At 56.7% G+C, this 27,160-nt stretch overlaps 1 protein-coding gene across 1 annotated transcript; it reads right to left on the bottom strand.

Moving 5' to 3' along the window:
* On the bottom strand, positions 1–26,805 carry NEURL1B (neuralized E3 ubiquitin protein ligase 1B). The gene is made up of 5 exons (XM_087816975.1): positions 26,698–26,805; positions 9,699–10,244; positions 6,707–7,423; positions 5,098–5,223; positions 1–4,710 (listed from the first exon to the last, which is right to left on the bottom strand). The coding sequence occupies exons 1-5, from the start codon at positions 26,726–26,728 to the stop codon at positions 4,466–4,468; spliced, it is 1,665 nt and encodes a 554-aa protein (XP_087673101.1). The 5' UTR covers positions 26,729–26,805; the 3' UTR covers positions 1–4,465.
* Between the last annotated feature and the right edge of the window lie 355 nt (positions 26,806–27,160).

Here is a 27,160-nt window from a genome sequence, read left to right as displayed (position 1 = left end):
TTTCTTTTTTAACAAGCCAAAGTTGTATTTGTGTTTTTTTTAAACAGGAAACTTCCATTAATATAAAACAGATAAAAACAGACAAAAATCAAAACACACAAACACACAAAAGCACAACACACAGGACCAGTGCAAACCCTTCCCAACCCACTCGCCCCAAGTTTTAAAACCTTTATCACAGCTCCCCAAAGATTAGGCTGTATTGGGGAGCTCACAGTATTGAACCAGAAGAAGAGGAGGAGCAAGGGACGTTTTCAAAAGGTTTGTACACAGGAGGGGGGGACGACACTCCACCGCTCCATCAGGGCCGTCTTGAAGCACTGCAGTGACTGTCGCGGGTCCCTGGGACGCTTTTGAAAGTTGCTTTGTTAAAAGGATAAAAAGCGCACAGACACTTTCGTAAGGCACAGGCAGCCTGTCGTACAAGTCACGTCGCGAGGGGCTTGGGAGAGACGGTGAGACAATGAAATAGGGAGAAGTACCGGCGGCCGCGTGATCCTGAGCCCCTGTCCCCGTCGGGGCCGGGCCGGGATGGGATCAGGTGGGCAGTTACCGCCTCTGGGTCTCCAGGGCTCCGCACGGTCCCCTTCTCACCCGCAACGGACTGCGGGTTCTCCAGGGACTTGGGGACCGATTTCCAGGGGCCACTCCCGAGGCCTGGAAGTAGGAGACAGCCATCTCCCACAGGTGTACCCGGCGGGCCCTGGGAGGGGGCATTGGGGGTTCTGCCCGCATCGCGCTGGCATCACTAAGGCCGGCGGCTTCCAGGCACGCAGGACGCTCTGGGCCCAGAAAGCAGGTGTTCAGCCCTCGGCAACAGAATGGCCAACAAGGCCCAGCGGAATCCCCCCAAACGTCTCAGCACCCCCTTAACGTCTCTGCCTCTGACATCAGGCCCGGGGCACTGTCCTCTCAGCTCTGCCCTCCCGGCAGCCCACACCTAGGACGCATTCAGGCGCTTGTTGAAGGGCCTCGTGGGCGTGTACATGTGTTTTATCAAACCCCTCGACACTCATAACCTGCTTTCTCACTTATGCAGCAAACCTCCGACGAGTTACCTGCCACGTGCGAGCACGGATCCCGACACCAGAGGGATCAGATCCAAGTTTAGCGACCTGTCCCCCGCCCTGGCCTGCGCGCTCCCTGCAGGCTTTGCCTTCAGTCCCATTCCCAACCCTGTGTCCAAACACAGGCCGCGTTGACCAGCGGGTGCTGACCGGCTGACAGAGCGATGCTGCAGTCCAGGGAGCAGCTGCTAGATCCCAGGAGACTCCTGGCTCTGGGAATAGATTAGAAAAGGGAGCTTGTTTTGACCTGGAAACAGCCCAATTTCCCTGGCAATTCAAAATGAACAGGCACAAGACCACAACACGGGCATCCTCAGTGCCCCTGACCCACTGCTGGGGGCCCCGCTCGAGGGGGGTGGCCACCAGGCATAGGAAGGGGGTAGGACAAGGCTTTCAGCGCCCTCCACAAAGTGCCTCCGCATGGGTGCCCCCAGGGAACAGGCGGGCCCGTGGGTTGGACCCAGGCTCTCACACAGTTCAACTGGGCCGGGAGAAGGCGAGCAGTGGAGAGATGAGCCTAAAGGGGGTATGGGTGGCACAGGGGCCACAGCCGGGGCTGGGACCCTCTACCCAGGCACAGGTGCCCAGGCTCTCTCCAGGGGCTGGCCGGGTAAGTTTAAAGGAAGGAAACTCAGGCAGTCTCAACCTTCCTGGAACTTGGGCCAAGTAGCAGAGAGCATGGGATCCAGCACCCCGACCTGGGTTTCAATCCCAGCCCTGCCACCTCATGCTCTGTCATTCGACGTCACTCACTCCCAGGACCTCAGTTTTCTCACCTGCTGAATGGAGATAATCCCATACTTCATCAATTCTAAGTAACAGTTTGTTTTCTCCACATTTCAACATCTCCAATTGGGATGAACTGTATAGCTGCCGCATCTTACAGTTAGAACTGGCAGCATTTTTTCCTTAGTGGTACATAAAATGGTGTGTTTTATGATCGGTGCTGTCTTAGACAGGACTCAGGATGGTAATAGAGCTGCCTCTCGGAATGAAGCTGTGGTGGCGACGCCCTAACCCAGTGCCAAGGCAGAGAAGCTACAAAAGAGGCCCCCTGTCCTTCCTCCTGCCTATCTCAAAACCTGAGGGCAATGCACACAGTTACCCTGTAGCCCTGAAGACATCAGTTTAGAGCATCAGGAAATGTCTGGTTTTTAGAAGATAAACACCCCCTAATTTCTCTTGGACACAGGGAGGCTATTTATAGCAACTGCAGAGCACATCAAACAGGCCACTGGCTCCTTTTGTCCCAGGTAACAGGTTGCCAGAAGCACGTCCTGGTCCACCCTGGGTCTAGGCCCTTGGTCACTGGTCTCCTGACTCCAGCTGGAAGCAGAGGAGGGGGGCAGTCATGAAGGACAAGTGCCAAGAGACAGAAGCTGACTCCCTAAGCCACTGAGACCACCAGAGCTGTGGCTGTGGCTCAGGTCAGCCGGGGGGACTGGTGCCCAAAGAACCACAGGCCCACAGGGCGATGAGTCTCTCACACGGGGCCTGTGCCCACACCCAGCACGTGGGGGGAACCAAAGGCTCTGGCTGACCAAACTCAGCGGGGCACCCAGCACTGCCTGGATTCTCAAACTCTTATCTTGGCAAACACTGGGGTTCCAAGATCTCCCCAAAAGATTCTGCTGCAAAATTAAAATGTGGGCGTGTTTCCCAAATTCATTAGGGAAAAAGAACCAATCATGGGTTCCGGCAGAGGCAAGAGTAGGGTTTCTGCAGTTGAGATCAGAAAACTGTGGCCACTTCCAGACAGAGAGGCAGGTGTTCTAAGACCTGGAACATCCCAAGGGCACCACCAACTGTCTCATGGGACTTGATATGACAAAGGCGTGGCCCAGCTGCACTCTAAGCCCCCTGACACCCGGCAAACACTTGTTATATGAATGCCTAAAGTCTGAATGTCCGCCTTTCCCTGCCTCTCTCAGCAGATGAACAGAGTAGGAATTGTAATAAGAAGGATACCTGCTTTGCAAGGTGTCTCAGGCCTTTTAGAGTGCTGTGCTGGGCCTCCCAAGAGCTCTGGCATGGGCAGCTACTAGGCTTCCTCCTGGTCAGACTGGGGACTGAGAAACAGAGAGGCCCAGGGACTCGCCTAAAGGCACAGCACAGGACAGGGCAGACATGGAGCCCAGAACTGGGGCAAGAGGGAGGAGGGGGTGAGGGGAGGCCCAGGGTCCCAGGAAATGCCTAGTAAATAGTCCTGGGAAGGAGGACAGTCCCAAGGTCAAAATTTTATCTCAGTTATTAGTTAACATCCTAAGGATCAGTTAATATCTTGGTAATCAGCAGGGGGAAATAAGCTAAGAGTCAGAACAAAGACCAGTTGCAAAGCCCTGGTTCCTCTTGCTTTGCCAGCAGGTTGCCCTGGTGATGCCCACAGGCACGGGTAAGAGGAAGTGTGGAGAACTGTCTGTGCCTTCTGTGGCCTTTCCAACTCCAAGTGAGTCCCCGCCTCAGGGCTTCTCTCCCTTCCCCAGGAGAAGACAATTTAGCGTCTTCTCGTACATGGCAGGTGGTACAGACCAAAAGCATCTAGGACAGGGTCAAGTGCGATGTGCTTATTATTGGGATGTCTGGGGGTGAAGAGGTGAAACACTGCCCAGAGCTCTCAGAGCTGCAGCACCCATCAAAATGCCTCTCTCTCCAGGACGGAGTTAGAAACCAAAGAAGCAAATTGTTCTTTTATGTTCTCCGCCCACCTAACCCCCAAGGAGTTGCTGCTTTGGAGCTGTAAACAATGAGCTATTTTTTCCTGCTCTTAGGAAATCTGAGTGTCCCTTTTTTATACCATCCGAGGGAGTTCTGTTCAGGTGCAGGCTTCATACATTCAAAACCAGCTGATGTCACAGCCCTAGGAAGTGAACAATTTCTAGTCTTGCTCATGTCTGGGCTCCGGATTGCACATTCCTTAGTGTAAAATAACCTAGAGCCAGGATCCTTGGATAAATACCTCTGTGTTTTCTCTCTCATTCTCTCACACATGCCCTCTCCCTTCTCGGTCTCCCTCCCTCTTCTCCCCTCCCCCTACACATACAGACACACACACACACACAAAACTCAACCCATCCCAGCAAAAGCATTGCACGGAGGACGCTGCTTCCCAGCCGAGAGGTCACCAGAGGGACAGGCGGTCTGCCAGGCAGTTCCTGAGCTTGCTTTTGGGACTGCCTTTTGGGGGCAAAGCACTTTTGAGCCAGAAGCAACCTTCGGCTGGGCTCAGACCCCCAGGGCCTCGTCTCCACGACTGTTCACGCCTTGCCCACCACTGGAGAGTGGCAGACGAGATGGCTGCTGCCCCTGGACTTGCTGGTGGCCATCCATGGTGGTTGCCCAGCCCAGAGGGGCATGAGAAAGGTGACCTTGCTCTGGCCAAGGCCCATGAGTGGGCCAGGCTACGGCCTGTAGATCTTAATGACGTCCTTGATGGGCCGCCGGCAGATGGGGCAGCAGGCGCGGGCCTGCCTCTTGAGCCGCAGGCCGCAGCTGTGGCACAGGCACATATGTCCACATGTGTAGATGACTGTGTCCACTTCACCGTCGAAGCACACCGTGCACTCGCCGTTCTTGCTGCCTGCCGGCTCCGGTGCAGCGAACACGGGGGACACCGGGGGGCTCAGCGGGGAGCTGGGGGCTGTCACTGCAGAGGGGAAAACCAGCTAGACTGAATAATGTGGTTCCCAGGTGTGTTGTGCTGGGTGCAGTCCTAAGAGGGCAAAGCTTCTATGGTAGAACCCGTGGGGGAACAACTTTGGGAAATGCCCATTTTGGGTTTTCGTCTGGGTTTTGCCTCTTTTCTTACCCTCCTACCCCCAAGCATCAGGCACCATTATCACCCTTTGGTGATAAATATCTAGATGTTTCTCCTCCCTCCAGCTTAGAGCACAGCTGAGGAAGGAGAGGATGCCGGGTGTGTGTGTGTGTGTGTGTGGCCACCCTGCTTAGCCCTGGGGAGGTGCTGACACAGCCGAAGGAGCCAGGCCAGCCCCTACCCCTGCCCCCCGCCCCCCCATCTGCATCTCCTTACCCAGGGATGACTCAGATGCCGAGGAGGACTGGTTGACACTGAAGGCCATATCGGAATCGCTGTCATCCTGGGAGCCGCTGAGGGACCCAGATGGAGACGGGATCACAGGGCTGGACTGCAAGGTGCCTGAGACCAAAGAGACTCCATCAGGCAGGTGCCACTCTGCTAGTCCCTGGCTCTCTGCTGCTCTGCACCTTAGTCCCCAGCTCGGTCCAGTGGGAGGACAAGAGCTACCTCACAGGGTTCTGGTGGAATCGTACACGCATGGTGGACAGCTGTTACTTGCCTGCCCAGCCATCTTTCCCATTTACTTCTGGGAAACAGTACTGGGATTTTGTTTCACACGATCCAGGCTAGGCCAACAAGAACTTCACCTCTTGGTCTCAATGGCAGTTTAGGGAAGGCCATGCAACCCAACAAAGGCCAGTGGATTCAAACTATTGCGAAAGAAGGGCTCATTCCACTGGGAGGGTAGCGTGGCACTGCGGGTCCTGCCAGAGTGGAGCCAACACAGAGAGTGAACTCTGAGATGGAAAGAGGGGTGAAATCCTAATGCCATCCTTTCAATGTCTAGATCAAACAGCAGCCACTCTTATTACTATCCTTACTTATTACACATGCTGTCGGTGGCAGGCACCTGCTAAAAGCACTCTACACGCCTCATCATTTCATCCTCATGGCCCCAGGGTGCAGGGAATGACTGCCTTTCTCTACAGACGGAAACTGAGGCTCAGAGAGGCTCCGATTTGCTCAATGTCTTCATGGCTGACCAGCCATATGACTGGGACAGTCATTAAATCTCTCTGTGCTTCAGTTTTCTTCTCTGTAGCTGGGACAGTGATATCAGGTTCATACAGTCGTTGTGAGGATAAAAGTGAATGAGGTAACATATGAAACGTCCATCGTTTCTGTTATCATTTGAACTTTACTTCTTGAACCATGAAAACGGAGCTGTGCTCTCTGGGAACCTTCCCCGACCATCACCTGCCTCTGTCAAGCGGTAGAGAAGCCCCTCTGCCCTGCCAACACCGCCAACACGGCACCATGCAGCTCTCCACCGGGGTGTCCGTGTCCTGCCCCATCCTGAAGCCCAGGGCCTGGCCCATAGCTGGTGGGTGCTGTGCGTCTGTCTGGCACATGAAGGCAAGAATCATCTCAGAATAGGATGGCTCAAGCCTCCATTCCATTTTCTGTGGACTGTGTGGTTCTTATTTCCTCTTTTTAGTTGTATTTGCTGTTTTTCCTACACGTAATGTGCATTGCATGTGTAAAAAATAATAAATCCTATAACCATAATGGAAATAAAGATTGCACTGACCACGTACCAGCTGCATAAAGCCTGCCAGTCCTCAGTACTTTGTCCGGGAACTTAGATCGGTGTAGACAAAGTGTGGTCCAGGGAGCTGCAACCTGGACATCCCTGGGGCACACGCTGCAAAGACAGCATCCCAGGGCCCAGCCCAACTGAATCGGAACCTCTAGGCGACGGCGGGCGGTTCCCGCGCTCGGGTTTGAGAACCACCCGCGGGGCTTCGGCGCCCGCTGCAGCTCCCACGCAGCGCCCTCTGGCGCCCCGGCGGGCCCGCGCACGCGCAGTCGGGGTACTCACCCAGGAGGCGCAGCTGGCCGGCGGCGCCGCCGCGCACCGCGAAGAAGGCCCAGAGCGCCTGCGTGGTGTCGACGCACAGCAGGCGGCCGCGCGGGCGCCCGTTGACGCCCAGGTAGACGTCGCCGCCGGGCCGCAGCGAGAAGCTGAGCGCGTCGCCGCCGCTCGGCACGGGCCCGGCGCGCGCCACCACCCAGTACTCCTTGCGGTCGAGCAGCGCGTCAGGGTCGGCGGGCAGCTCGGCGGGCCGGAGCCCGCCCGGGTCGCACGACGTGATGCCGAAGGCCAGCGCGCCGGGCGCCGGCAGCCCCGGGCGGCCCACCTCCACGAAGAGGCTCTCGCCGGGCCGCAGCGGGCGCTCGGAGAACACGAGCGTGCGGCCGCCGTCGGGCCGCGGCGCGCAGGCCACCTTGCGGTCGGTCGACAGGCTCACGTCGGGGCCGCGCGTCACGTGGAAGCGCAGGTCGGCCTCGAGCAGCGCGGGCGAGGACGCGGGCCGCGGGCGCTCGCGGGGCGCGCACGGGACGGCGGCGGGGGCGTCGGCGGGCGGCGGGCCCGGGGCGCGGCCCAGCACCAGGTGGCCCAGCTTGGCCACCACCTGGTTGTGCTCCAGCTCGTTGTTGTCGAAGTTGGCGGCGTCGAGGCTGCCGGGCGGCGGGCAGGCGCTGAAGCGGGCCTGGCTGAGCCGCGCGGGCGGCAGCGTGTCGGCGAAGGCGCTCTCTGCAGGGGACCGGGCGGGACGGAGGCGGCGGGTGAGGGCGGGCGGCGCCCCCTGCCCACCAGCAGCCTCCCCCACCCGCGCCTCCGGCCGACCCTCTGCACCCCACCCGCTGCCATTTTTTTCTGGTCCTTTTGCGAACTGATTTAAGAATCACGGATGCACAGAATTGGATTTAGCGTCGCCCTTGGTTTCCTTGACCTTTGGGGGGGGGGGGCCAGGTCGGCCCCTCCCCCACCCTCTTCCGGGCCTTCCTTCTCCTCACCCCTTTTCTCTCCACTCCTCCGCTTCCCTCCTGCTCCCTTCCTCCCGCCTAACTTTCCTCCCTCCCTCCTCCCATTCTTCTTTTGCTCCCCTCCCTCCCTGATTTAAAGGGCACGTGACAACCCTTTACTGTCTGTCTCCCCAACTACAACATAAGCTCCAGGAAAAAGACGGACCCCTTTTTGCTCTTGATGTGCGGCCTTAATATATGTGACAGGTGCTCACGAGTTAGCTCATTTAGGCCTCGCGGCCTGTGAGGTGCGTACCGTGTGTTACTCGCCATTTAGCAAAGAAGGGAGCTGAGGCACGGGGGGGGGGGGGGGGGGGGGGTAAAGAATGCGGCCGAGGCCACAGGCGGCCCAGTGGCGGAGCGGGACGGGCGCCCCCGGCTGCCTGGCTCAGGGCAGGGCCCCTCGGCAGCGCGGACCCTGCGGGGGGGCGGGGGGGGGGGGCAGAGCGCAGGGCGGCTCCCGAGCCCGGGATGCGGAAGGTTTCACCAAGAGGTGGGCTCATTCTAAAAACAAGAAGCTAAGGAGTTTTTTAGAAGTCACAGTCGTGAAAATATTTTTGAAAAAATTACAGCGATATGAAAAAATAACTCGATGCTGGATATTGTAGTTAAGTAAAAAAGCAAAATTTAAAAGCCTCCCTCAGGTAACGGGGGTCTTTGTACTTCAGTAGGTTGATGGCTGGCTGTCTCCCCAGCCAGGGTGTGAGTTCCCGGCGGGCAGGGCGCAGCCAGGCTGCTCGCCGCCGGTCCCGGGGCCTAGCGGAGCCCTTGGCAAACAGCCCTCCTTATTATGTAGCTTCTTGGATTAGTAAGTGAATGAATGGGGTCTCTAGCATAGACTGACACTCCTAATAAGAAATCGAAAAGGAAAGTCATTAAAGTATTTTGAAGTTTTTTCGTGGTAAAAATATTCTTATTAACCGTAATAAGTAAACAAAGCAAGAAAGAGCATTTCTCAAACTTTAAAACCAGATCCCTCTGGCTAAGATTTTGGTAAATGTTACCATTCTATAGTTTTTATCATGGAATAAAATATTTCTTCCTCTTGAGTTTTCCAAATATAAAATTAAGTCAAGATAATGAAGCTGCTTTTTCAAAAAGCCACCCGAGCTGCTGCTGAGAGTGATGTGACTCTACACTCCTGCCCCCTCCTTACAGGGCGGATTTTGCAAACTGGCAATCGAAGAGCTGACCCTGGCTCACAGACCTGTGTGGTTGGCCTCCTGGTCTTTTCTTTTTTTAAACTATTTTTGAAAAACTATTCTATACAAATAGTAAAATGAATGCTTATTATCCAGATTTAACAATTATCAGTTCATGGCCAATCTTGTTTCATTGACACCTCCGCCAACTCTCCCTCCTACATTATGTTGAAGCAAATGCTAAACGTGGCATTGCATCTGGAACAGTTTCAGTATGCCTCTAAGACAGGGCAGCACACTTCTGTCCCCACGAGTTCTCACCGCCAGGACTTCGGCATTAGTCGCTGCCTCCTGGGTCAGAGCCAGGGCCACACTTGCCTGCCTGCCTCCCCATGGCCCTGAGCCTCTCAGCAGTGGGCTGGTTGCTCGCCGCCTGGCAGCGTAGATACCAGAGGATTAGGGCATAAGTGTGACTGCGGGGCAAGCAAGCAGGTGAAAGAATGAGCAAGTGGATACGCGAGCCAGTGCGCGAGCAGACGCGGAGGAAGGAGCAGTGCGTGGGGAGCCCGGCGGGGGGGGGGGGGGGGGCAGCAAGCGCCCTGGGCCAGACCGTGGGCACTAGACCAGCCCCGCTTTGCAATTCAGGCCATTTAACCTCGCCGTGCCCCAGTTTTCTCAAATGTAAAACAGGGGTTGGGAGTTGTCCTGAGAAGTGAATTAAAACGCGTCAGTTGTTTAGAACCGCGCCTCGCCTAGCAAGCGAGCCCTCCGTAACGCTAAAGAAATGCGCGCCCAGGCGCAGAGCACCGTCCCCTGGACGGGAGGAAGCGCGCCCGCCTATCGCAGGGGACAGCGACCTACCGAGGAGCTGCACCTCGTCAGTGATGCCGTAAACGTCGATGAGCGCCCAGAGCGGGCCGCCCACGGCCACGCCGCAGTGGAAGAGCACGGGCTCGCCGTCGTTGACACTGTAGAAGACGCGGCCGTGGCGGTCCACCCAGTAGGCCAGCACCGTGTCGCGCAGCGCCAGGTTCTCGGGCAGCGCCTTGGCCCAGTAGCCGGGCCGCGTGACCAGGTCTGGGCAGGCGTACTTGGGGATGTCCTGCGGGCTCATGAGCGACGGGTCGTGCACCGTGAAGCCGAAACGCAGCGCGCCGCTCCAGCCCGGGCGCACGGCCACCAGGCGCAGCCGCACCTGTTCGTACAGCCGGATGGGCCGCTGCGTGAACGTGACCCCGTTGCAGAAGCTGTTGCGCCGCGTGGCCCGGCGCGAATGGCCGTCCAGCCGCACGTTCTTGCCCTTGGCCTGTGTGTGGAAACGCGGGGCTTCGCCCAGGACCGGGCGCCGCTCGGGGCCGGGCCCACAGCAGGGCCGGGTGGTCAGCAGGCGCGCCGAAGCGCTGGAGTCTGCGGGAAGAGACAGGCAGGAGGGTTAGGGCCCCTCCGAACTGTGCAGCCCCGATTCCTCCTCTAATAATCATCTCCATTTTAAATTCCATCTTAATTAGACCAGTACTTGGTAAACGAGAAGGTGTCAGCCACCGCAATCAGCCCAACACTACCACAGCAAAGTCACTACACCCACTTCACAGAGGAGTAAGCTGAGGCTGTGTGTGTGTCTGGTGAAGCACTGTCCAGAGCTGTTTCACTCCCAGATGGACCAATACCAATGAGCTTGTCACACAGTAGCCAGGCTGGGGCCGACTCACTTCACCCCCATCAAATCCTTCCTAATCCTCCAAGGGCCACTTTTGGGTTGCAGAGTCTGCAACAGGGCCTTGGATTCTCGGAGAGGAGAGGGTGGTGGTGGGGGTCTTCAGTTGCTTTTCTCTGTGCAATTTTGTTCAAAAGCAAAGCAGAAAAGACAACAAAGAATGCAGCCTCGGGATCCCTCATAACAGAGTGAAAGGCAATGAAGTACCACCTAGAAGCCCAGTGCTCCCTCCCTTCCTGGCTGTAATAGGCCAGAGCTGTTCACTTCTCTAGCCTGTAAAATGGGCGCGTAACTTAACTCACACAGCTGCTAAAAGATCATGTGGGTGAAGTTTCTAGAGTACTTCCTGACACAAAGTATGTGCTTAATAGGCAACTAACAGTATCCTAATACTGCGGTTCCAAGGAGACCCAAGCTAGGATTCTGACTGCCCCTCCTCTTTACCCACAGAAAATGAAGACATTCTTTGTAAGCAAGGTGACTTTTCTAGAACATACACCTTTCAGGATTCATTTCTAAGGGAATTTTGCCCCAAAGGACCTGGAGAAACCTGGGATGGTCTCTCTTAAAGGATCTGGCTGCTGGCCTTGAAGCCAGGTGGCCTGGGATTGAGGTGAAGGCTTCATCATTTCCCTTTCCTCCTCCGTCCCGGGGGGAGTTCCTGGGGGTTCTGCCGCCTGGAGGTGGCAGGGTGGGTAGTTAGTGCATGAGTCTCTGCTGCTTGTTCACAGTGTTTTCACGGCAAGTGCTCATTAATTGCAGGCAACCGCAGGCACACGTGGTCTGTAGTGGTGGGAGAATGGCACCCTAGGGACTGGCAGGTGACTTCAGGGACCACTCCTCCCATACCCAGCCACGGGTTCACTGTGCTCTGGGCACATGAATACTTCTGGGTTCCATGAATACTGAGGCTAATGGGAGTGGGGACAGGAGAAAATGAAGAGGGAGAGGCGATGACGAGGCAAGCACTCCATAGCTACCCCTCCCCAGGCCCAAGAGGAAGGCCCCAGTGACCGAGGGAGGAAACCAAGCTGGGAAGCTGAGGGGCCTCTCTCCAACAGAAGCTACTGACCCACAGAGGACAAAATACAAGGAATAAAGCCAAGGTCCCAGATAAGAAAAGGAACTTAAGAGATGTGAGTCATTCATCCATTTGTCAAATGTTCAGTGAGCACCTAGTATGTGCTGGGCACCATGCTAGGCACTGGAAATAGAGCAGTCACCAAGATAAGGTGCCCATCGGCGGTGCATTCCAGACTTCCTTTGTCATGGGTGACTATAGGGCCTCGACGAGGCCCCAGACTCAACCAGGGCCTGGGGACAGAAGGTGATGCCCACAGAGCCGGGTCTTGAGGGAGGAGAGGGAACATTCAGGCTGAGGGAACACTAGGGACAGAGGGGGAAGCTGGACTTTGTGGGGAGGGTATCTATGGTAGGTGTGGCAGAGGGTGTCTGAGGTTGGGCAGCCACTGCCTTGCAGAGGTGAGAGGCAAGGTTGCCATCGACGTCACAGGTACCAGACAAGAAGGCCCTAAATGCCAGCTTGAGAGGCTCAGATGGCACAGTGTAGGGGACAGAGAGACACGGAGGGCTTCCAGCAGAGAGGCCAGCACTGCCTGCCAGGGAGGGGCCTCGAGGCTGCGAGGACCAGGGACACAGAGCCAGAAACCACAACGGTAAGAGCAGGGGCCCACTGGAGAGCTATTGCATTAGGACAAATCAAACGAGTGGGGAAATACCACCGGGTGAAAGCTGGCAGGAAAGGCAGCCCGAGGACTGCAGAGCCCACGTGCCCCATGCACGCTAGGGCCCTGTCCAAGCCACCAGCTTCTGGGCTGCAGCTTCCTCCCTTGTCCCACAGACCGGATTCCCTCCAAGGTCCCCAGAGCTGGCAAACTCTCCAGGAAATGTTAAATACGACCACAGTTCAAAGCCCTTTGGAGTGCCGGAGACCACAAGCCACCCTTATTTGATTATTTTGAACTCCTCTGACATCACTGTCAGCTTTATCTCTCGATAAACTTGATCCAACTTTCTCGATCGGAGAGTTTCTATACTAAATGGCCTGGGAATTCTAAGCAGATGTTCCTCAGAGTGGCCTCGTGATGGAAATGGATGCTGGGGTGGGGAGAAGTACTGCTTTGTTACTATAAGGGGAAGTTTCCTGCAAAACCAACTATATGTTAGGATAAAAGGCAGCCAAGTCACCAGCGAAGTTTACATATTTGTTTAATCTTGATTATAGGATCCAGCTTCCTTCAGGGAATGAGGTAAACACTATTTTCCCCCCTCTAGGGCCAGAGCCCTGATGTGAGTTAAAACCAGAGCGAAAAGTTTCTAAGAAGATGTGTTATTTACACAAATTGAAAATGCTTAAAATAAAACAATAAGCAAGCTCCAAATTGTGCCCCGATGTCTGCTTTTAGCTCGGCTCAGGGAAAGTGGTGCCCTAGTTTGGAGATGTCAACGGAAAACCCAAACTTTGGCATTGAAATGACTGCGGTAAACACCGCAGCCACACTATAGAGTCTGGAAAGCACAAAAATTGCCCCAATCGCCCCACTTGCACAGCCTAACCTGCGTTGCATCTTCACTGTCCTCATGAGAGCACAGAAAGATGCCAGTGAAGTCCTGGCACATAGTAGGTGTTCGCTAAATGCCTGACACCCAGTGAGCCTCTCACCTCCATCTCTCTGCCCTGTTTTTTTATTCTCTAAATCTCACTCTGAGAGACGGTTAGAAAGAGCACAGGCTTGGAGACAGACCCGGGTTTAAATTCTGGTTTTGTCGTATCTTAGCTGTGTGATCTTGAGGTACCTGCTTAACATCTCTGGGTCCCTCAAACCAGACCTAGAAAACTGGTAAGAGTCACCAGCACGCTGCAAGATTGCTAAGGATGAAGGAGGCAAACTTGTCAGACACTCTGTACGTGGCACATAGTAGGTGCTCACTAAACACTCGGTCTGCTTTTTAAACCACCTTATTAGAGAAAAGGTTTAGTCCTGGGTCAGACATGCCTACTTGTGGGTCTGGGGGATACATCCTGCAATGTTTCTCCCATGGAGGACCAGTGACCTTGGCCAGGAAAGGCCTCTTGCAAACCCTAGAGTTGCTTTCCCTTGATGTCCAAGGACAGAGGCCTATTTTAAGCCATCCCAGCAGTGTCCCAAATGTGCACTGTGCCACCCCCTGAATGAATCCTGCTCATCTCCCCAGCCCAGCCTCTCCTTTGGTCTAAAAAGAGCCTGGGGAAATGGCATTTACCGCCAGGAGGATGGCAGGCAGGAAGCAACAGCTCCGGCTCCTCTGGCCGCCGAGATGATGGCTTCCAGCGCGTTGGCATTCGAGCAGATGGCATCCCGGCTGAAATTTTCAGCAGATTCTGCTCCACAGGGAAAGAGTGGCCAGCGGGAGCCCAGTCTATTCTGCACCCTCCTCTCAACCAGCCTTTGACAGGACCTTAACGCACCGCCACAGGCCTCTGCATTGGGTTTAGTCTTCAGGACAACCCTGCAGGGTAGTTTCTCCCTCTTCATTTTCCAGATGAAACTAAGGCTCTGAGAGGGCGACACTGGTCAGAGGCAGGAGGGCCAGGCTCCGGTCCTTGTTCCACACCCTCCCCTTCTCCCAGGGAGCCCTGTAACCGTGAGGGCCCCGGGTCACAGGCCTTGAGAGCTATCCAGGCCTCTCTTTCCCCAAACGCCCCCACCCTCGATGTGCACCATTTGATGTGGGGCTTCCTGTGCTTCCTAACATCCAGCCGCAGACTGTGGACCTCAGGTGAGAAGTCTCTGATTCAAGTGACATGTGCCCAAGTCCGCAATTCAAACCAACACTGTAGGTGGTAGGAAGCCATGTGGCGTGTGTGCATGTGTGTGCATTAGAGAGAAAAGACAATGTTGGTACTGGGCAAGGCTTCCCACCTTCCAAAGCAGGCAAGGATATTGGTCTCCTTGGCACCAGAGAGCACCTCTTCCATTGGCGGGTTTGAAAATGGGCGAGAAAAAAAATAACCAGTGCTCCCTCACCTCTGCCAAATGGGGCAGTGACATGCGCCCAGGGGATAGACACCAGCTTAATGGGACTTTGTTCTCTGTTTCAGAGGCCTGGTCAGCCAGCACCCAGAGTGGAAAGGGGCCAGCCCACTCTGGAAATTGCCACCCTGCTCCCCTCCCCTTTTCTTTGCAAACAAAATCCTCAGTGCGGTAACCTCAGTGCAGCCAGTGACACTCCTGTCAATAGCTGCAAGGAGGCCCGGGCGGGAGGCCAGAGGTCACGCGACACTGCTCGCTGGGAGAAAAGCCAGCTCCTTCCAGGACAGAGTGGCAGCCCTCTTTGCTCAAGTGGGCTGGATGCGCTGAGTTCCCAGGGGGTGAGGTCATCCCGACACCCCCTCAAAGTGCGCTCAGTGGCATTGGGATTCCCAAGCCTGCTCAGACCCCCTGCTGGGCCCCTCAACAGAGGTCTCCTGATAAAGCGACCCAGGAAACTCCAACCTCAGAGGCGCCAGCTCCCAGGGTCAGGGCCTCAGCAATGATGGGGGTGGGGGGCTAGGAACACGCTCTCATTCTTTCTCAAGTACATCATTTCCTCCTTCATCTGACATTTAGGGGAACATCCACTTCACGCTAGGGCCTGTCTAGCTGCAAGGACACAGGTCCTGACGAGTCACATGCAGTCCCTGCCCCTCAGAGCAGGGGGACAATACAGACACCATGACTGCACAGGGTGGTCAGCACCAAGGGCTGGGGCCAAAGGGATGCTTCTCAGAGAAGCTGCTCTGAAGACAGAGGAAGAAGTGGCTGGGACAATGGTAAAGATGGGGAAGTGTGTTTCAGGCAGAGGGAACAGCACAGGCAAAGGCCTGGAGGTGAGGACAAGCTGAGGGCATTTGGGGAACTGCAAGGACTTCAGCACAGAAGGGAGAACAGAGGGTGGAGAGGGAGTCAGGGGCTGCATCATGAAGGATCTCAGAGGCAATGCAGAGGAGGTTAGGGTACTGGAGGAGGCTCCTGGGGTCCCTGGAGTGTCTGGAGCAGGGAAGGAACCCTCAGGGACCCACCTCTCTGTAGAATGAGATTCAAGCCCTGGGTCTTCCCATGGAAACTGTCCCTTCCCCTCTCCTGCCTGTCAGAATGACCCAGCACAGTGGGAGTGAGAAATGCAGTCCAGGTTTTAAACGTCGCTTCCAACGGCTAGCGCAGCCCTGCCCCCTGCCCCTCGGCACCCGCTCTTCCAGGCAGCCCTGGCAGCTGCCTGCTGACACACTGGCGAGCCTGCCAGCTTTCTCCTTCTCTTTGCCTTGAGGGGAGCCACTCCCCCAACCTGGGTGGCGCCCAGAAGCCTGGCTGCTGGCTAACCTCCGCCCCAGGGGAGCACCTGCAGGGCCCCTGTCCTGACTTTGGAACAATAGATCCACCGCCCCTGCTTCCCGGGGTGAAAAGCAGCGCTGGGGCAGAGAAAGCTCCCTTGAACATCCCGGGCGCTGAGGAAAGGTTCCCCAGGCCCCGACGCCAGGCAATGCTTGCTGGCCCCGAGGGCTGGGGAGCCCCCTCTGTGGCACTCCCAGTGTGTGCCACGTGCTTGCCACGCAGCCCATTCACTTGTCCCCACTTCTGCCAGGTGGCTTCTAGGCGAGGAACCCAAGGCCCAGAGAGGTGGCTGTCCTTGCCAGAGGCCACCCAGCTTGCGAAGGCAGTGCCTGTGTTAATCTGGCTCTGTCTGATCTCAAAGGCTGCATCCTTCCCTTTTTATGCCTCCTTGCTCCCCAAGGTCTCTCACCCCCTGACCTGCAAAGGAAAAAAGCAAGGCTATGTACAAGCAGCTTAAGCCACCTTCTGGCTAAGGGCTGAGCCAGGCCCTGGCTTGGCCTCGGAGGGGCAGGGGTAGGCGTGGATGTCATCAATCAGTTTGTTTTGAGCAGCTCAGAGGCCTTGGTTTGGAGGACTTGGGATGAACAATACGAAAAGCATCTAAAAAAGGAAAGCTGGTGACTGGTTATGAGGGGTGGGGGGACGGAGCCCCAGTGCCTAACGCCCCTAAGGTCTGAAAAAGGAGTGGAATTGAGGGTGGGGCATGGGCTGAGAGGCAGACCTCCCAGGGGACAATGCAGAGACTGAAACTGGCCCCCAACCCACCAGACCTCCAGTGATCCTCCCGAAAACCCGCTGCTGGTGAGGAAGGGAGACTCAGAGAGGTCGGGAGAGCTGCCCAAGGTCACACAGCCAAGAAGTGGTGGAGTTTGGCATTTGAACCCATACCAGCCTGGCTCCCAGGGCTAGGAAGAGAGGCTCTGGCTGCTCCGGGCAAAGTGTCTTAAGTCATCCAAGCAGGGACAAACGAGAGCACAGCGCCTGGCACACAGTAGGTCCATTCCTTCCCTGAGGGGTTGGGCTCTGAGGCCCACCGAGAAATGACCCTGAAGGGTGGTTCACCCACTCTGCTTGCCTCTCTGAAGAGCCAGCGTTCTCTTTTCTCCTCCCCTCCTCCACTGCGCTGGCCTACCTCCAAATGCCTGAGGGCTCACGGAGCGTGAGGGTGTGGACCGGGGAGGCCTGCAGGAAGTCTGCACGGACTTCGGCCCCCCTACCTAAGAGGTAAAGGGTATGTGTTAGAAATGCAAACTCTTGGAGCCCCGATAAGAATCTCCATCTATACATCCTAAGCTCTGATGATCTGCGAGGGGTGGCTCACCGGTGTTTCTCTATAGCCCTATGGGCCCATTGCACAGCTGAGGACGTTAAGCCCAGAGGGGAAGGGGCTGGTCTAAGGCTACGGTAAAGGTCCACAGCTGGGTCCCGATTCAACTCAGATCTGAATCCAATGCCCAGGTGTGCTCTTGACCATTACGGGGGCGGGCACACCTCGGGCCTCCTGCGGTTCAGGTCCAGACCACCAATAAAACAGAGCACAATAAAACAGGGCGAACTGCTTCCCTAGGCCACCGGAGGGTACTTTAGTAATCCACCCCAGGGCCTGGAGAGCTGCGGCAGCCACAGCGAGACTACCTGGTCCAACCAGTCCCCTCCCCCATCAGTTTCAGGAGCACAGCGGTCTGGCTACGGTGGCCACTTCCACTTATCCCTCACCACAGCCCCGTGAGGGAGGGACTCTCAACCCCATCCCAAAGAGGAGGAGAGGCAGGCTCAGAGAGGGGAAGTGACTTGCCCAGGGTCACACAAGTAAGATGTAGACCTGAGATTTGAAACTGAGGCTGCCTCCAAACCGGCGCTCTTTTCTAACCACGCCTCTCGGCATTCCAGCTGAAGAGCACATCTGTAACCATCCTGCGACCCTGCACAAGGCTCTGTCCTCAGAGTGCCCATTCTCCAAATGGGAGGTGGGCGAGGTGATTCCGAGCACTCTCCCGACCTGGGGAAAGAGCCCCTGGGTGACCTGGGTGCGGGGATGAAGGTCTGTGCCATCTCCGGAGACACGGAAGTGCCGCTGTCCCCTCCTGCCCTGAAGCACCCGAACCTTGAAGGGGACAGAAGCTCTCCTCCAAGTGGAAAGTTACCCAGTAGACCGGGCTTGGGACGCATGGGCCTGTGTGTGCCCACCCATCTCATAAATCCATCCTCCTTGGGGGGAAAGGAAAGAACACATGGGCCTGAGGGGTATAATCATGATGTAAATAATGTGTAATGTTGAGGATGTAAACAAGAGACATTTGTTAATAGCGATGGGCGTTCTGCCAGTTCTGAGCGCCAGGTACCCCCACCCCACCCTTTCCCCCAAATGGCTTACTCATTAAAGAGCTTTCCCGGGGCGCCCAGAGGTGAGGCCGAGCCGCCTGTCTGGTTAGCAGGACGAAGGAGAAGGGGTGAGGGTGAGCTGGGAAGGACGCCTAAGGGGGGCTGTTCTACACCCCACTCAGAAATGCCCGTCGCTGAGTCTGCAAAAGTGCCGAGCATGAGGTTGGGGGCAGGGGCAGGGGCAGGTGGCTTCGTCTTTCTGTGCCTCAGTTTCTTGATCTATAAAATGGGGCTAAAAGCTCCCAACATGCAGAAGTGGCAGGAGGATTATGTAAGTGAGAGATTGTGAAGGGCCCTGTGGGCATTCAGCAGATGAGCACTGGACAGCACGCCCCATAAGACCTCAGGGTCACAGACACCTTAGTGGACAGTTCATCCCAGATCCATCTGACGCTGTAGTTGCCCCTGCAATGTCCCTGTGAACCCCAGCTAGGCTAACACCAGTGCCATTCAGCAAAGGGTGCTTCCTCCCCCTGCCCTCTTTTCACTCCCAAGCAGCTTCCACAGTTAGAAAGTTCTTCCTTTAACTAAGCTGAAATTTGCCTCCACGTGATGCCCACACACTGGTCATGTCTACATTTGGTCACAGTGCCCTTCTGCATCAAGTCTGCTCACTGGCCTCAGGGCTCTCCAGGCAGCTTGCAGGCTCCAGGGGTCCCCAGGCCATGCCACTGGGAATTCATGCTCCCCTGGGGATGACACTTTGCTGTCCAGAAAGACCTCAGGACATCAGCTGTCCCTGGGTCTGCTTTGAAAGGCAGTTGGAGATCTACACATCAGACCTTGGGGAATATCAGCTGGGGTCCCCACAGTGAACACAAGCCACCTGGAGACTGCCCCCCTGCCATGCCTAGAGGCGGGGTGTGAGACAAGTAAAAAATTAGGTGAACAACTAGAACCAAGTCTGTCAGGATTCCTAAACGCTTACAGATTCCTGCTTAATACTATAAGGCTTCCAGGGCAAATGTGAAATGGTCCCCTTCTCACCCCCCACCCCACCCTGGCAGCCACCCATCCCACAACAACATCCCTTCCTTGAAGCCAGACTACCCGAGCTGTGTGCCCTCAGGAAGTTACTGTCCCTCTCTGTGCCTCACTCTCTGTTCTCTCAACAGCTATGCGGGACTAAGACTAGTAGCTGTCTCATGGGGCTTGTCCTCAGGGTTAAATGCAGGTGCCCGCTTGGAACAGCGTCTGGCCCAGACCGGCTGTGTGACACAACTTAGGGGTTATTATTACTCTTTTGTGTGTGTCTCCCTCAGGAGCGCAGGCTCAGCAGGAGCAGGGGCTTGTCGGCCCAGGGAGTACACAGCCCTAACAGGTGGCCCGTGTGAACGTTTACTGTCTGTCAGACGCTGCATGCCTGAGAGGTGACATCATTCCCCCTTTCTGCAGAAGAGGGGATCGAAACTTAGAGGGGTCAAGCAGCTTATCTGGCGGATGAAGGGGCAGGGCCAAGACTCAAATCCAGGGACAGGAGAGCTTGGCCCGCGCTAAGGATGGCAAGGCAGGCGGGGTCAGCGTGCTCCTCACCCGCAGGAGCCTGGGGCAGAGCCACAGGGTCTCCCCTTGCTCACTGATTGGTGGGTGCTGCCTGGAGCTCTGCATGGGAAGGACCTCCGAGCTCAGGGAAAGGGTTCGGATGCACTGTGACACCTGGCAGTGGCCAGCGTGGGTGGCAGACATGTCAGAAGCCTGAGCCCTAGCTGGGCAGGAAGAAGGGGTTCACCCTGTCTCCAAGGCAGGATTCCCAGAGCCACCTCCCCCTTTTGAGCTACAGATTAAGGGTAAGTCCTGGGGTGGACAGACCTTTTCCCCGGGGCAGCTTCATCCTGGCGGCTGTGGACAGAGTCAGTCATTTTCTCAGGACAGACAGGATGAGAAGGGGCACCTGTGGGAAGGCCGGCTTGAGGGTGGCAGGACTCAGGAAGAGGGTTAGGGGCACTGGCCCCTGGTGATGGAGGAGAAGGGGCTTTGGAGCCAGACAGGCCTGGGGCCAACTCTGCTCTGCCACTTCCTGGCCGCCTGACCCAAGGCAAATCTCGTTACCCCCGTGAGCTCAGTGTCCTCATCTGTGAAATGGGAGACTGCTCGTGGAAGGCTGGCCCTGATGTTTAAATGGGATGAAACAGATAAAGGGTCCGGCATGGGGCAAGCAGGCTGAAGCTCTGCCCACTCTGCCCACTGCCCAGGTGAGCACTTAATACCTGCAGGGCTGCACCCAGGCCTCCTCACCTTTCCCTCCTTGCTTTAAACTCGAAGCACACACCTGGCCTCTGGGCTTCTATTTTAAGCCAGCATTGAGCACCACTAAGTACAGAAAGCCCTTTGCTCCAAAAGAGGGCCGAGCTGACTGTTGTCTGCGGGGAAGATTAAACAGTCTGTTTTGAGCGGTGCTTGCAGCCCGGCTCAGTGCAAATGCTGTGTCCCCTGCCGGTGAATGCAGCACATCATCTAGGCAGGGAATGTGGCAGCTGGAAATCCAAGCCTCCCCAAGGCTCCGCCCCATGCCCCGACCTGGCCTCTGACCCCACATGCCACCCCCACTTGCACTGGGACCCCCAGAATGCCTCAGCTGCCCACATATGGCTGCTCTCCCTCCCCTCGGGCCTTTGCACATATAGACTCTCTGCCTTGAACAGCCTTACTTGGTTCCTTCTCTTGGCTAACCTCTCTGCTTTCTGGTCTCAGCTGGACAGCACCTCCTCCAGGAAGCCTTCCTGCATTCTCTAAGCTCTCATGGCCTTCCTGGGGTCCCTTCTCCGAGTTGCTGCCATAACTGCCTGTCCTTCAGGTCTCTCCCACGAGACCTTGAGTTCCTAAACCCAGGCTGTGACCCTGGGCCAGCACAGAGCCCAGCCTGGAAGTCTGGTGGACAAATAAAAACTGGAAAATTCAACCTGCCAAGAAGATTCTCCTCATCAGACATCAGGTGTCCTGGAAAGAGCTCAAGGAGCCCATGGGGATTGCCATCAGCGCACATGAAAGAGATGCCTCCCAGTCTAGCCCTTGGTTCAAGGTTCATGGTCACCCAGGCTTTCACCACAGGGAGTGAGGGCTCCTGTTAGCTGGCCAGTCCAGGGACCCTGGGGGCAGGCGCAAGGCCTGTCCTCATGGCAACAGCAAAGGCCCTGGGCATTGTGCTAAAGGCTGCTTGCTCTATTCCAGTTAATTCTCACCACAGCCAACTGTGGGGAAGCTACTCCATCTTCCCACTCACAGTGAGGAAACTGAGGCATAGAGGGAAAAGTACCTTGGCCAAAGTCACTCCACAGAGAAATGGCTGAGCTGGGATTTGAACCCAGGTAGCCTAACTCCAAGATCCCTGTTCTAGACCCGGACACCAGCCCTTCGACTGCTGCTGACCGATGGATGGTCTTATCATGACCCTTAATCACTATGACCCGTGGAGAGAAATGCACTTCAAACTGTGAAACACACACACACACACACGTGTGCACATGCACACCTGAAACAAAAGTTTATGGAGCAAAAATACTCTTACTACATGAATGTGCTCAATGTTTTATTTTTTACTCTATTCTATGTCATTACAGACTTTTTTTAAAGCTGGTTGTGCATGACCCCCAGTAGACAGGTCACTTAGTCTGGTGGCCAGGCCTTGTTTGGGGCATTGGACACCAACTTCCCCCTCTCTAAGGCACAGGGCGGCAGCACTGTGCCCTCCAGTGATCTAATCAACTGCTTGTCCTGTTCTACTGGAGCGTTCTGTTCCTCCCACCGCTGAACCTCCAGTGCCTGGCACACGCTAGGTGCCCCATAGAGGTCAGATAAATGAAGGTGCACACTCAGGAAAATACAGGGTCATCCCAGCCTGGGCATGCGACACTTAAGTGGAGATCAGGGTGACCTTAGGGTGACAGAGCCACAGGAAGACCCTAAAGGAAGATAGAAAGAGGTGATATTCAGGGGAGGCAGACATCCAGGTGAACTTTCCTTCAGATGTCACCTCCTCCAGGGAGCCTTCCCCTATTGTCATAGCTCCAGGGCTCTCAGAAGGAGAGTAAAGGGACCAGAGGCGGAGCAGGAAGGGGGTAAAAATGGAGGACAGGCCTCGTCCCTTCTGGTTCCAGAGTCTCCATGGGCACCTTCTCCACTTGTCCTATGCACTGGACAGACCCATTCCCTCTCCCTCACTCCCACTGATGGGCCAGACCATGCCACCCTCCAGCCCACCCGTCCCAGCATCCTCACAGGGGCCTTGGCGCATCAGGCCCCCAGCCGCATGCTGACGGCCCTGTGGGTGACTGCGGGACACCCCGCGATCACTGAGGCTCAGCTCGGGCCTCCTGCTCAGCGGGCGGGAGGAGGGCAGCCGGGGCGGGACGGCAGGCGAGCCCAGCCCAACTTTACACTGTGACTGGCCCAAGGAGAGGGGCGCGGAGAGAACGCCACGGGTTGGGTCACCCATAGGGCCATTGCGATGGCTCTAAAGAGGGGCACAAAGGCATCTGTCTTTCCAAGGGCTGAGAAAGTCCAGACCCAGGGAAAAGAGTGACTGCCGAGCCCTCGGAGCATCACCACCCACGACCAGGGAGCAGGCCTGACCCACGTGGGCCGGCACCCATGCTGTCCTTTCCCAAGCTCTGCGGGGATGGCGCCCGAGCGGCCCAGGGAGGAGCAGGGCTCCATCTAGACTAGGAAGGGGGCTGGCTCCGCCTCCAGGGAGCGCCTTTGTTCTTCACCTCTGAGCCTCCATTTGCCTCCCTGTAAGATGGGGATAAACAGAGCCCCTCGAAAGGGTTAGGATTTAAAATAGACAATGTGGGCTTGGCACAGAGCAGGGTTAACACACTTCCCTCGCTCCAAAGCTCCAGGAGGCCTGGTGATGGAGCCAACACTGAAAAGGTGGCTGATGTGGTCAAGCGTGGGCGGACTTAATGATTAACCAGCCCAACGGGCAGTTTGAATTCAGCTCTACTTCAACCAGAACCACGGTGAGCCCCAGAGGCGCGAGGCCTGAAATGTGAGAAGACGAGGGGAAAAGCCCCTCCTCCTCCTCAACCTCCCCTTCTCCCCCTAGGAGTTCTGCCCTCCCCTGGCCCCCACGCACTTACACTTTTCCCCTTACAAAACCCAGGAGGAGGCTAGTGGAGTCCAGAGAAAAGGCCCACGTGGAATTATCAATAAGGCAGACCTGGGCCTTCTGAGCTCAGCTTCGCCACTGCCTAACTGTGTGACTTGGAGCAAGTGTCTTAAGCTCTCTGTGCCTCAGTCTCTTCATCTGTAAAATGGAGCCGGGCACTTTACTTTGCAGGATTGCAGCTAGAAAGAGACTAGGTCGAGCACACAGCAGGAGTTCAGCAAATGGGAGTTCCTGTGCCGAGCCCCGCCCGCTTCTATCCATAGGATGTTCATCTGAATTGCCGACGCTCTCCGAGAGGGCTGCCAAAGGACATCCCCACAATCGATCAGAAGTGACATTCCTTTCTTTAGTGCTTCGTTTCCTTATTGTACATGACAGCATGCCTGGCGGACTGTGGGGCACCCATAAACGTCATTTGAACCATGGATCACATGTTGGAGGAAGAACTCAGGACTTTGGAGCTAAATAAACCCGGATTCCAATCCTCGTCTGTCAACTGGATGAGTCGTGTGAGCTGTGGTTTCCTTACCGGTAAGATGGAGATGATAATTCCTACCTCACAGGGCTGTTGCAAGAGCTAAATGCATTCATTCATTCAGCAAATACTTACCGGCCATCTACTATGTACTAGCCACTGCTCCAAGTGCTGAGCATATAGCAGTGAAAAAACAGACAAAATCCCCCTCTTTAGACAATAAACAGCCAACTATACACACAGCGTGGCACATGGTGGCCCAGGCTAAAGAGAAACACAAAGCAGGGTGGAGGAAGAGGGGAGTGCTTGGGACAGGGACAATGGCAGGCCCTGCATTGGAGTGGAGACCTGAAGGAAGCAGGGGGGAGCCATGCGGAGGTGCGGGAGAAGGTTCCAGGCAGAGGGTTCAGCAAGTGCAGGATCCTTAAGGAGAAGCAAGCTTGGCATGTAAATGAAGCCACATATGCAGGACGCCTGGCACGGAATCCAGGTGCTCGGCAAATGCCAGCTCTCTATTTCAAGCCCCGTAGAAGAAACCCCACGCATGTGCCCTTTTCCTGAGAATGAAACACAAAGATTTCCACAGGGCAAGACTGAGCCAAGGGTTCTTTCAGCCTCAGATGCAGGCAACCGAGCTCCACTGCCGGTGTTTGAGCCCCTGCTAGGCACCAGGTTCCGGGCTGGGCAACCAGTGATACAAGATGATGAAGACTTGGCTCCTGTCCTCACACAGCCCCAGGGTGAGTCGCGGAAATGGGTGACCACAATGCGACGCGGTCAGATGTACAAGCAGAGGCCTATAAAGGGATCTAGGTAGCAGAGCGAAGGATGGGATCGGCTGTGGGTGGTCAGGAAAGGCTTCCTGGAGGAGGTGACAGCTAAGCTGGATTATGAAGGTTGGACTAGACAAGAAAGGGTATTCCAGGTGTGGGGAGCATCACAGACTGGGCACAGCCGTGTAAAAAATGGCAGAGTATATGTGAGAAACTAGTCACAGGCAGGCTGGGAAACAATAAATGGCCCTTCATATTCCTGGCCGCTGCCACCTGGTGTGGCTCAGGAATTCCAGTTCTGTCCCTTCCTCAGACTCAGTGCAAGCTTCAGCCCGTGTGGAGAGTTTGAATAGTCCACACTTAGCTACCGCAGGGGGCGAGCCACCCAACCCAGGCTCGCAGCCCAGGGTGGCCCAGTGCAGAGCCACGGCCCAGCTGGATGGAGACTACAGAAATCTCCGGCTATATTTGGCTCACCTGGCAGTGTCTGTGGCTTCACTCACCCAAAATTGACCCACAGGTGGCAGAATGACTTCTTACTAGAACAGCATTAACATTTCTTAATTAAGAAATCCTAAAAAGGGGCCTGTGCCTCCACGCAGTGTCTTTTTGGCTGGGAGATGCCTCCGTATTTGCCAACATCCCTGACTGGGTGGGTGGGGCAATAGCCCTGTCAGTAGGAGGTGGAGGCCACCCTCCCATAAGCAGACCTGGATCCGAAACCCAACCCTGCTGCTCACTGGCCACTTCCCCTCTCTGAGAATTTGGAGGTGTGAGTGCAGTGGCAGGAAAGCTGCCCAGAGGCTTATAAACGAGGAGCTGGCCCCTCCATAAACCAGCCCTGGGAATCCCTAGCGCAGCTCGGTCCATTTCAGTCCCCTCCCTGGGAAGAAAGAATTACTGTTTGATAACACCTAGGAGGGAGGGCTCTGTGGGAGTGCTGGAGCAGAGATGCGGTTCTATGTCCCTCTCCTCAAGCCTCTCGCTGAATTTACCCACAGCTGTGCTTCCCACTGAGCTGTGCTTTTGTACTTTACACACGCACATCTCTCACCTTCTGAACCACGGATGGTACAAATGCCCCGCCTTCGACCAAAATGAACTTATTCTAAAGACTTGGGGGATGGGAGAAGGGCTGGCAGACAGACTGGGGTCCCAAGCCAGGCTCTCCCCGTGCCAGTGGTGTGACCTTGGGCAAGTAGTTTCCCTTCCTCTGAGCCTCAGTTTCTTCCTCTGTAAAGCTGGGATGCACAGCCTTCCCACGAAGCTTCCTTGCATACCCTTTGCAGACGCGCGAGTATGCAAAGCGCCAGGCACGGAGCCTCCGCGCGCTGACCTGTTCCCACGTTACCAGGTGTTTCGTAGCGAGGCCTCCACTGCCTCCGCTCCCACCCCCTGCACCCCCTTACTCTGGGCCCCGCAGTTCCGCGGTGGTTTTAACCAGGGGGCGATGCGCTCTGCAGCGGCTGCTCCGAGGGGCTGGAGTCCCTAGTTGAGCGGACACCAGAGGGGGGCGCAGCCGGGGGTGCGCGTGGGAACGTGGCCAAACCGAGGCAGCTCGTGCCGCGGGGGCGCTGGGTGGCTGTAAACTGGGGTACCCCTGAGGGCACCCCCACTCTCAGCAGCTGCAGTCTGCACACAACGGTCGGCTCTGGCCGTCGGAAGCCCAGGGGAGCCCGGCTCCAGTCACCCCATCCCCCCCCCAGGGCGCCCCAAGCTCCCTCATCAGCGCCCTCAGCCTGGAACAAAGGCGAGGGGACGCCCAGCATCGCCCCAGCGGCCCCTTCGCTCACCTGGCCAAAGCCAGGAGAACACGGACAGGGGTCCCCAAGGTAACCAGGACGCGGTGCCCGCCCTCCCGGAGCGCGAAGCCCGGCCGCCCGGCGCACGCGGATATGGGGTCCAGGAGGCAGAGGCTCCTGCCCGCTGGACGCCGAGGGCGCCAAGACGGGGGTGGCCGTCCGGAGGTCCCCCGGCGGTCCCCCAGGGAGCGGAGAACTCCAGCGCCCGCCTCCCGGGCAGGGCTCCCCGGCGTACCTGGGAGGGTCCTGTGCACGGTGTTGCCCATCGCTGCCCTGGGGCTCGGCGTCGGCAGCGGCGCGCTCAGGGCGCGCGAACGCTAATTGCGCGGTGGGCTGGGGAGCGGGCCGGGGCCGGGCGGCGGGGCATCGCGGCCGCGGGGCGAGCCTGCCGGCGGCAGCTGGGCGGGCGCCCGGAGGACGGCGCGCTGGCTGGAGGGGAAGGCGGAGCCCGCGCCCGCCCGCCCGCCGCCCCGCCCCCGCTCGCTGCGCCTCCAACCGCGCGCAGGGGAGGGGCCCGGCCGCCGCATCTTTTGAAAGTTTTACCGGGTGGCGGGAGCCGAACTGCCGAGACTCCCGCCCTCGCCGTTCCCGCGTCCTGGGCAGGAAGGCGCGCCTGGCAGCTGGGTGCCCTCTGGGTGCCAGGTTTGCCAGCCTGCTGGCCTTTGGCTCTTTCGTCCAACCTTTTGAGAAGCCCTTCT

The sequence above is a fragment of the Miniopterus natalensis genome, chromosome 4, assembly GCF_054644295.1.
Source record: "Miniopterus natalensis isolate mMinNat1 chromosome 4, mMinNat1.hap1, whole genome shotgun sequence".
Lineage (NCBI taxonomy): Eukaryota > Metazoa > Chordata > Mammalia > Chiroptera > Miniopteridae > Miniopterus > Miniopterus natalensis.
Note: the sequence above shows the minus strand (reverse complement) of the source record. Positions and strands in the feature narration are given on the sequence as shown.

Coding starts and splice junctions, on each gene's coding strand:
- NEURL1B (XM_087816975.1), bottom strand. CDS start 26,728: ATGGGCAACACCGTGCACAGGACCCTCCCAG. Junction 7,424..9,698: donor TGACGAGGTGCAGCTCCTCG/GTAGGTCGCTGT, acceptor GGTCCCCTGCAG/AGAGCGCCTTCGCCGACACG. Junction 4,711..5,097: donor GGCATCTGAGTCATCCCTGG/GTAAGGAGATGC, acceptor TCCCCTCTGCAG/TGACAGCCCCCAGCTCCCCG.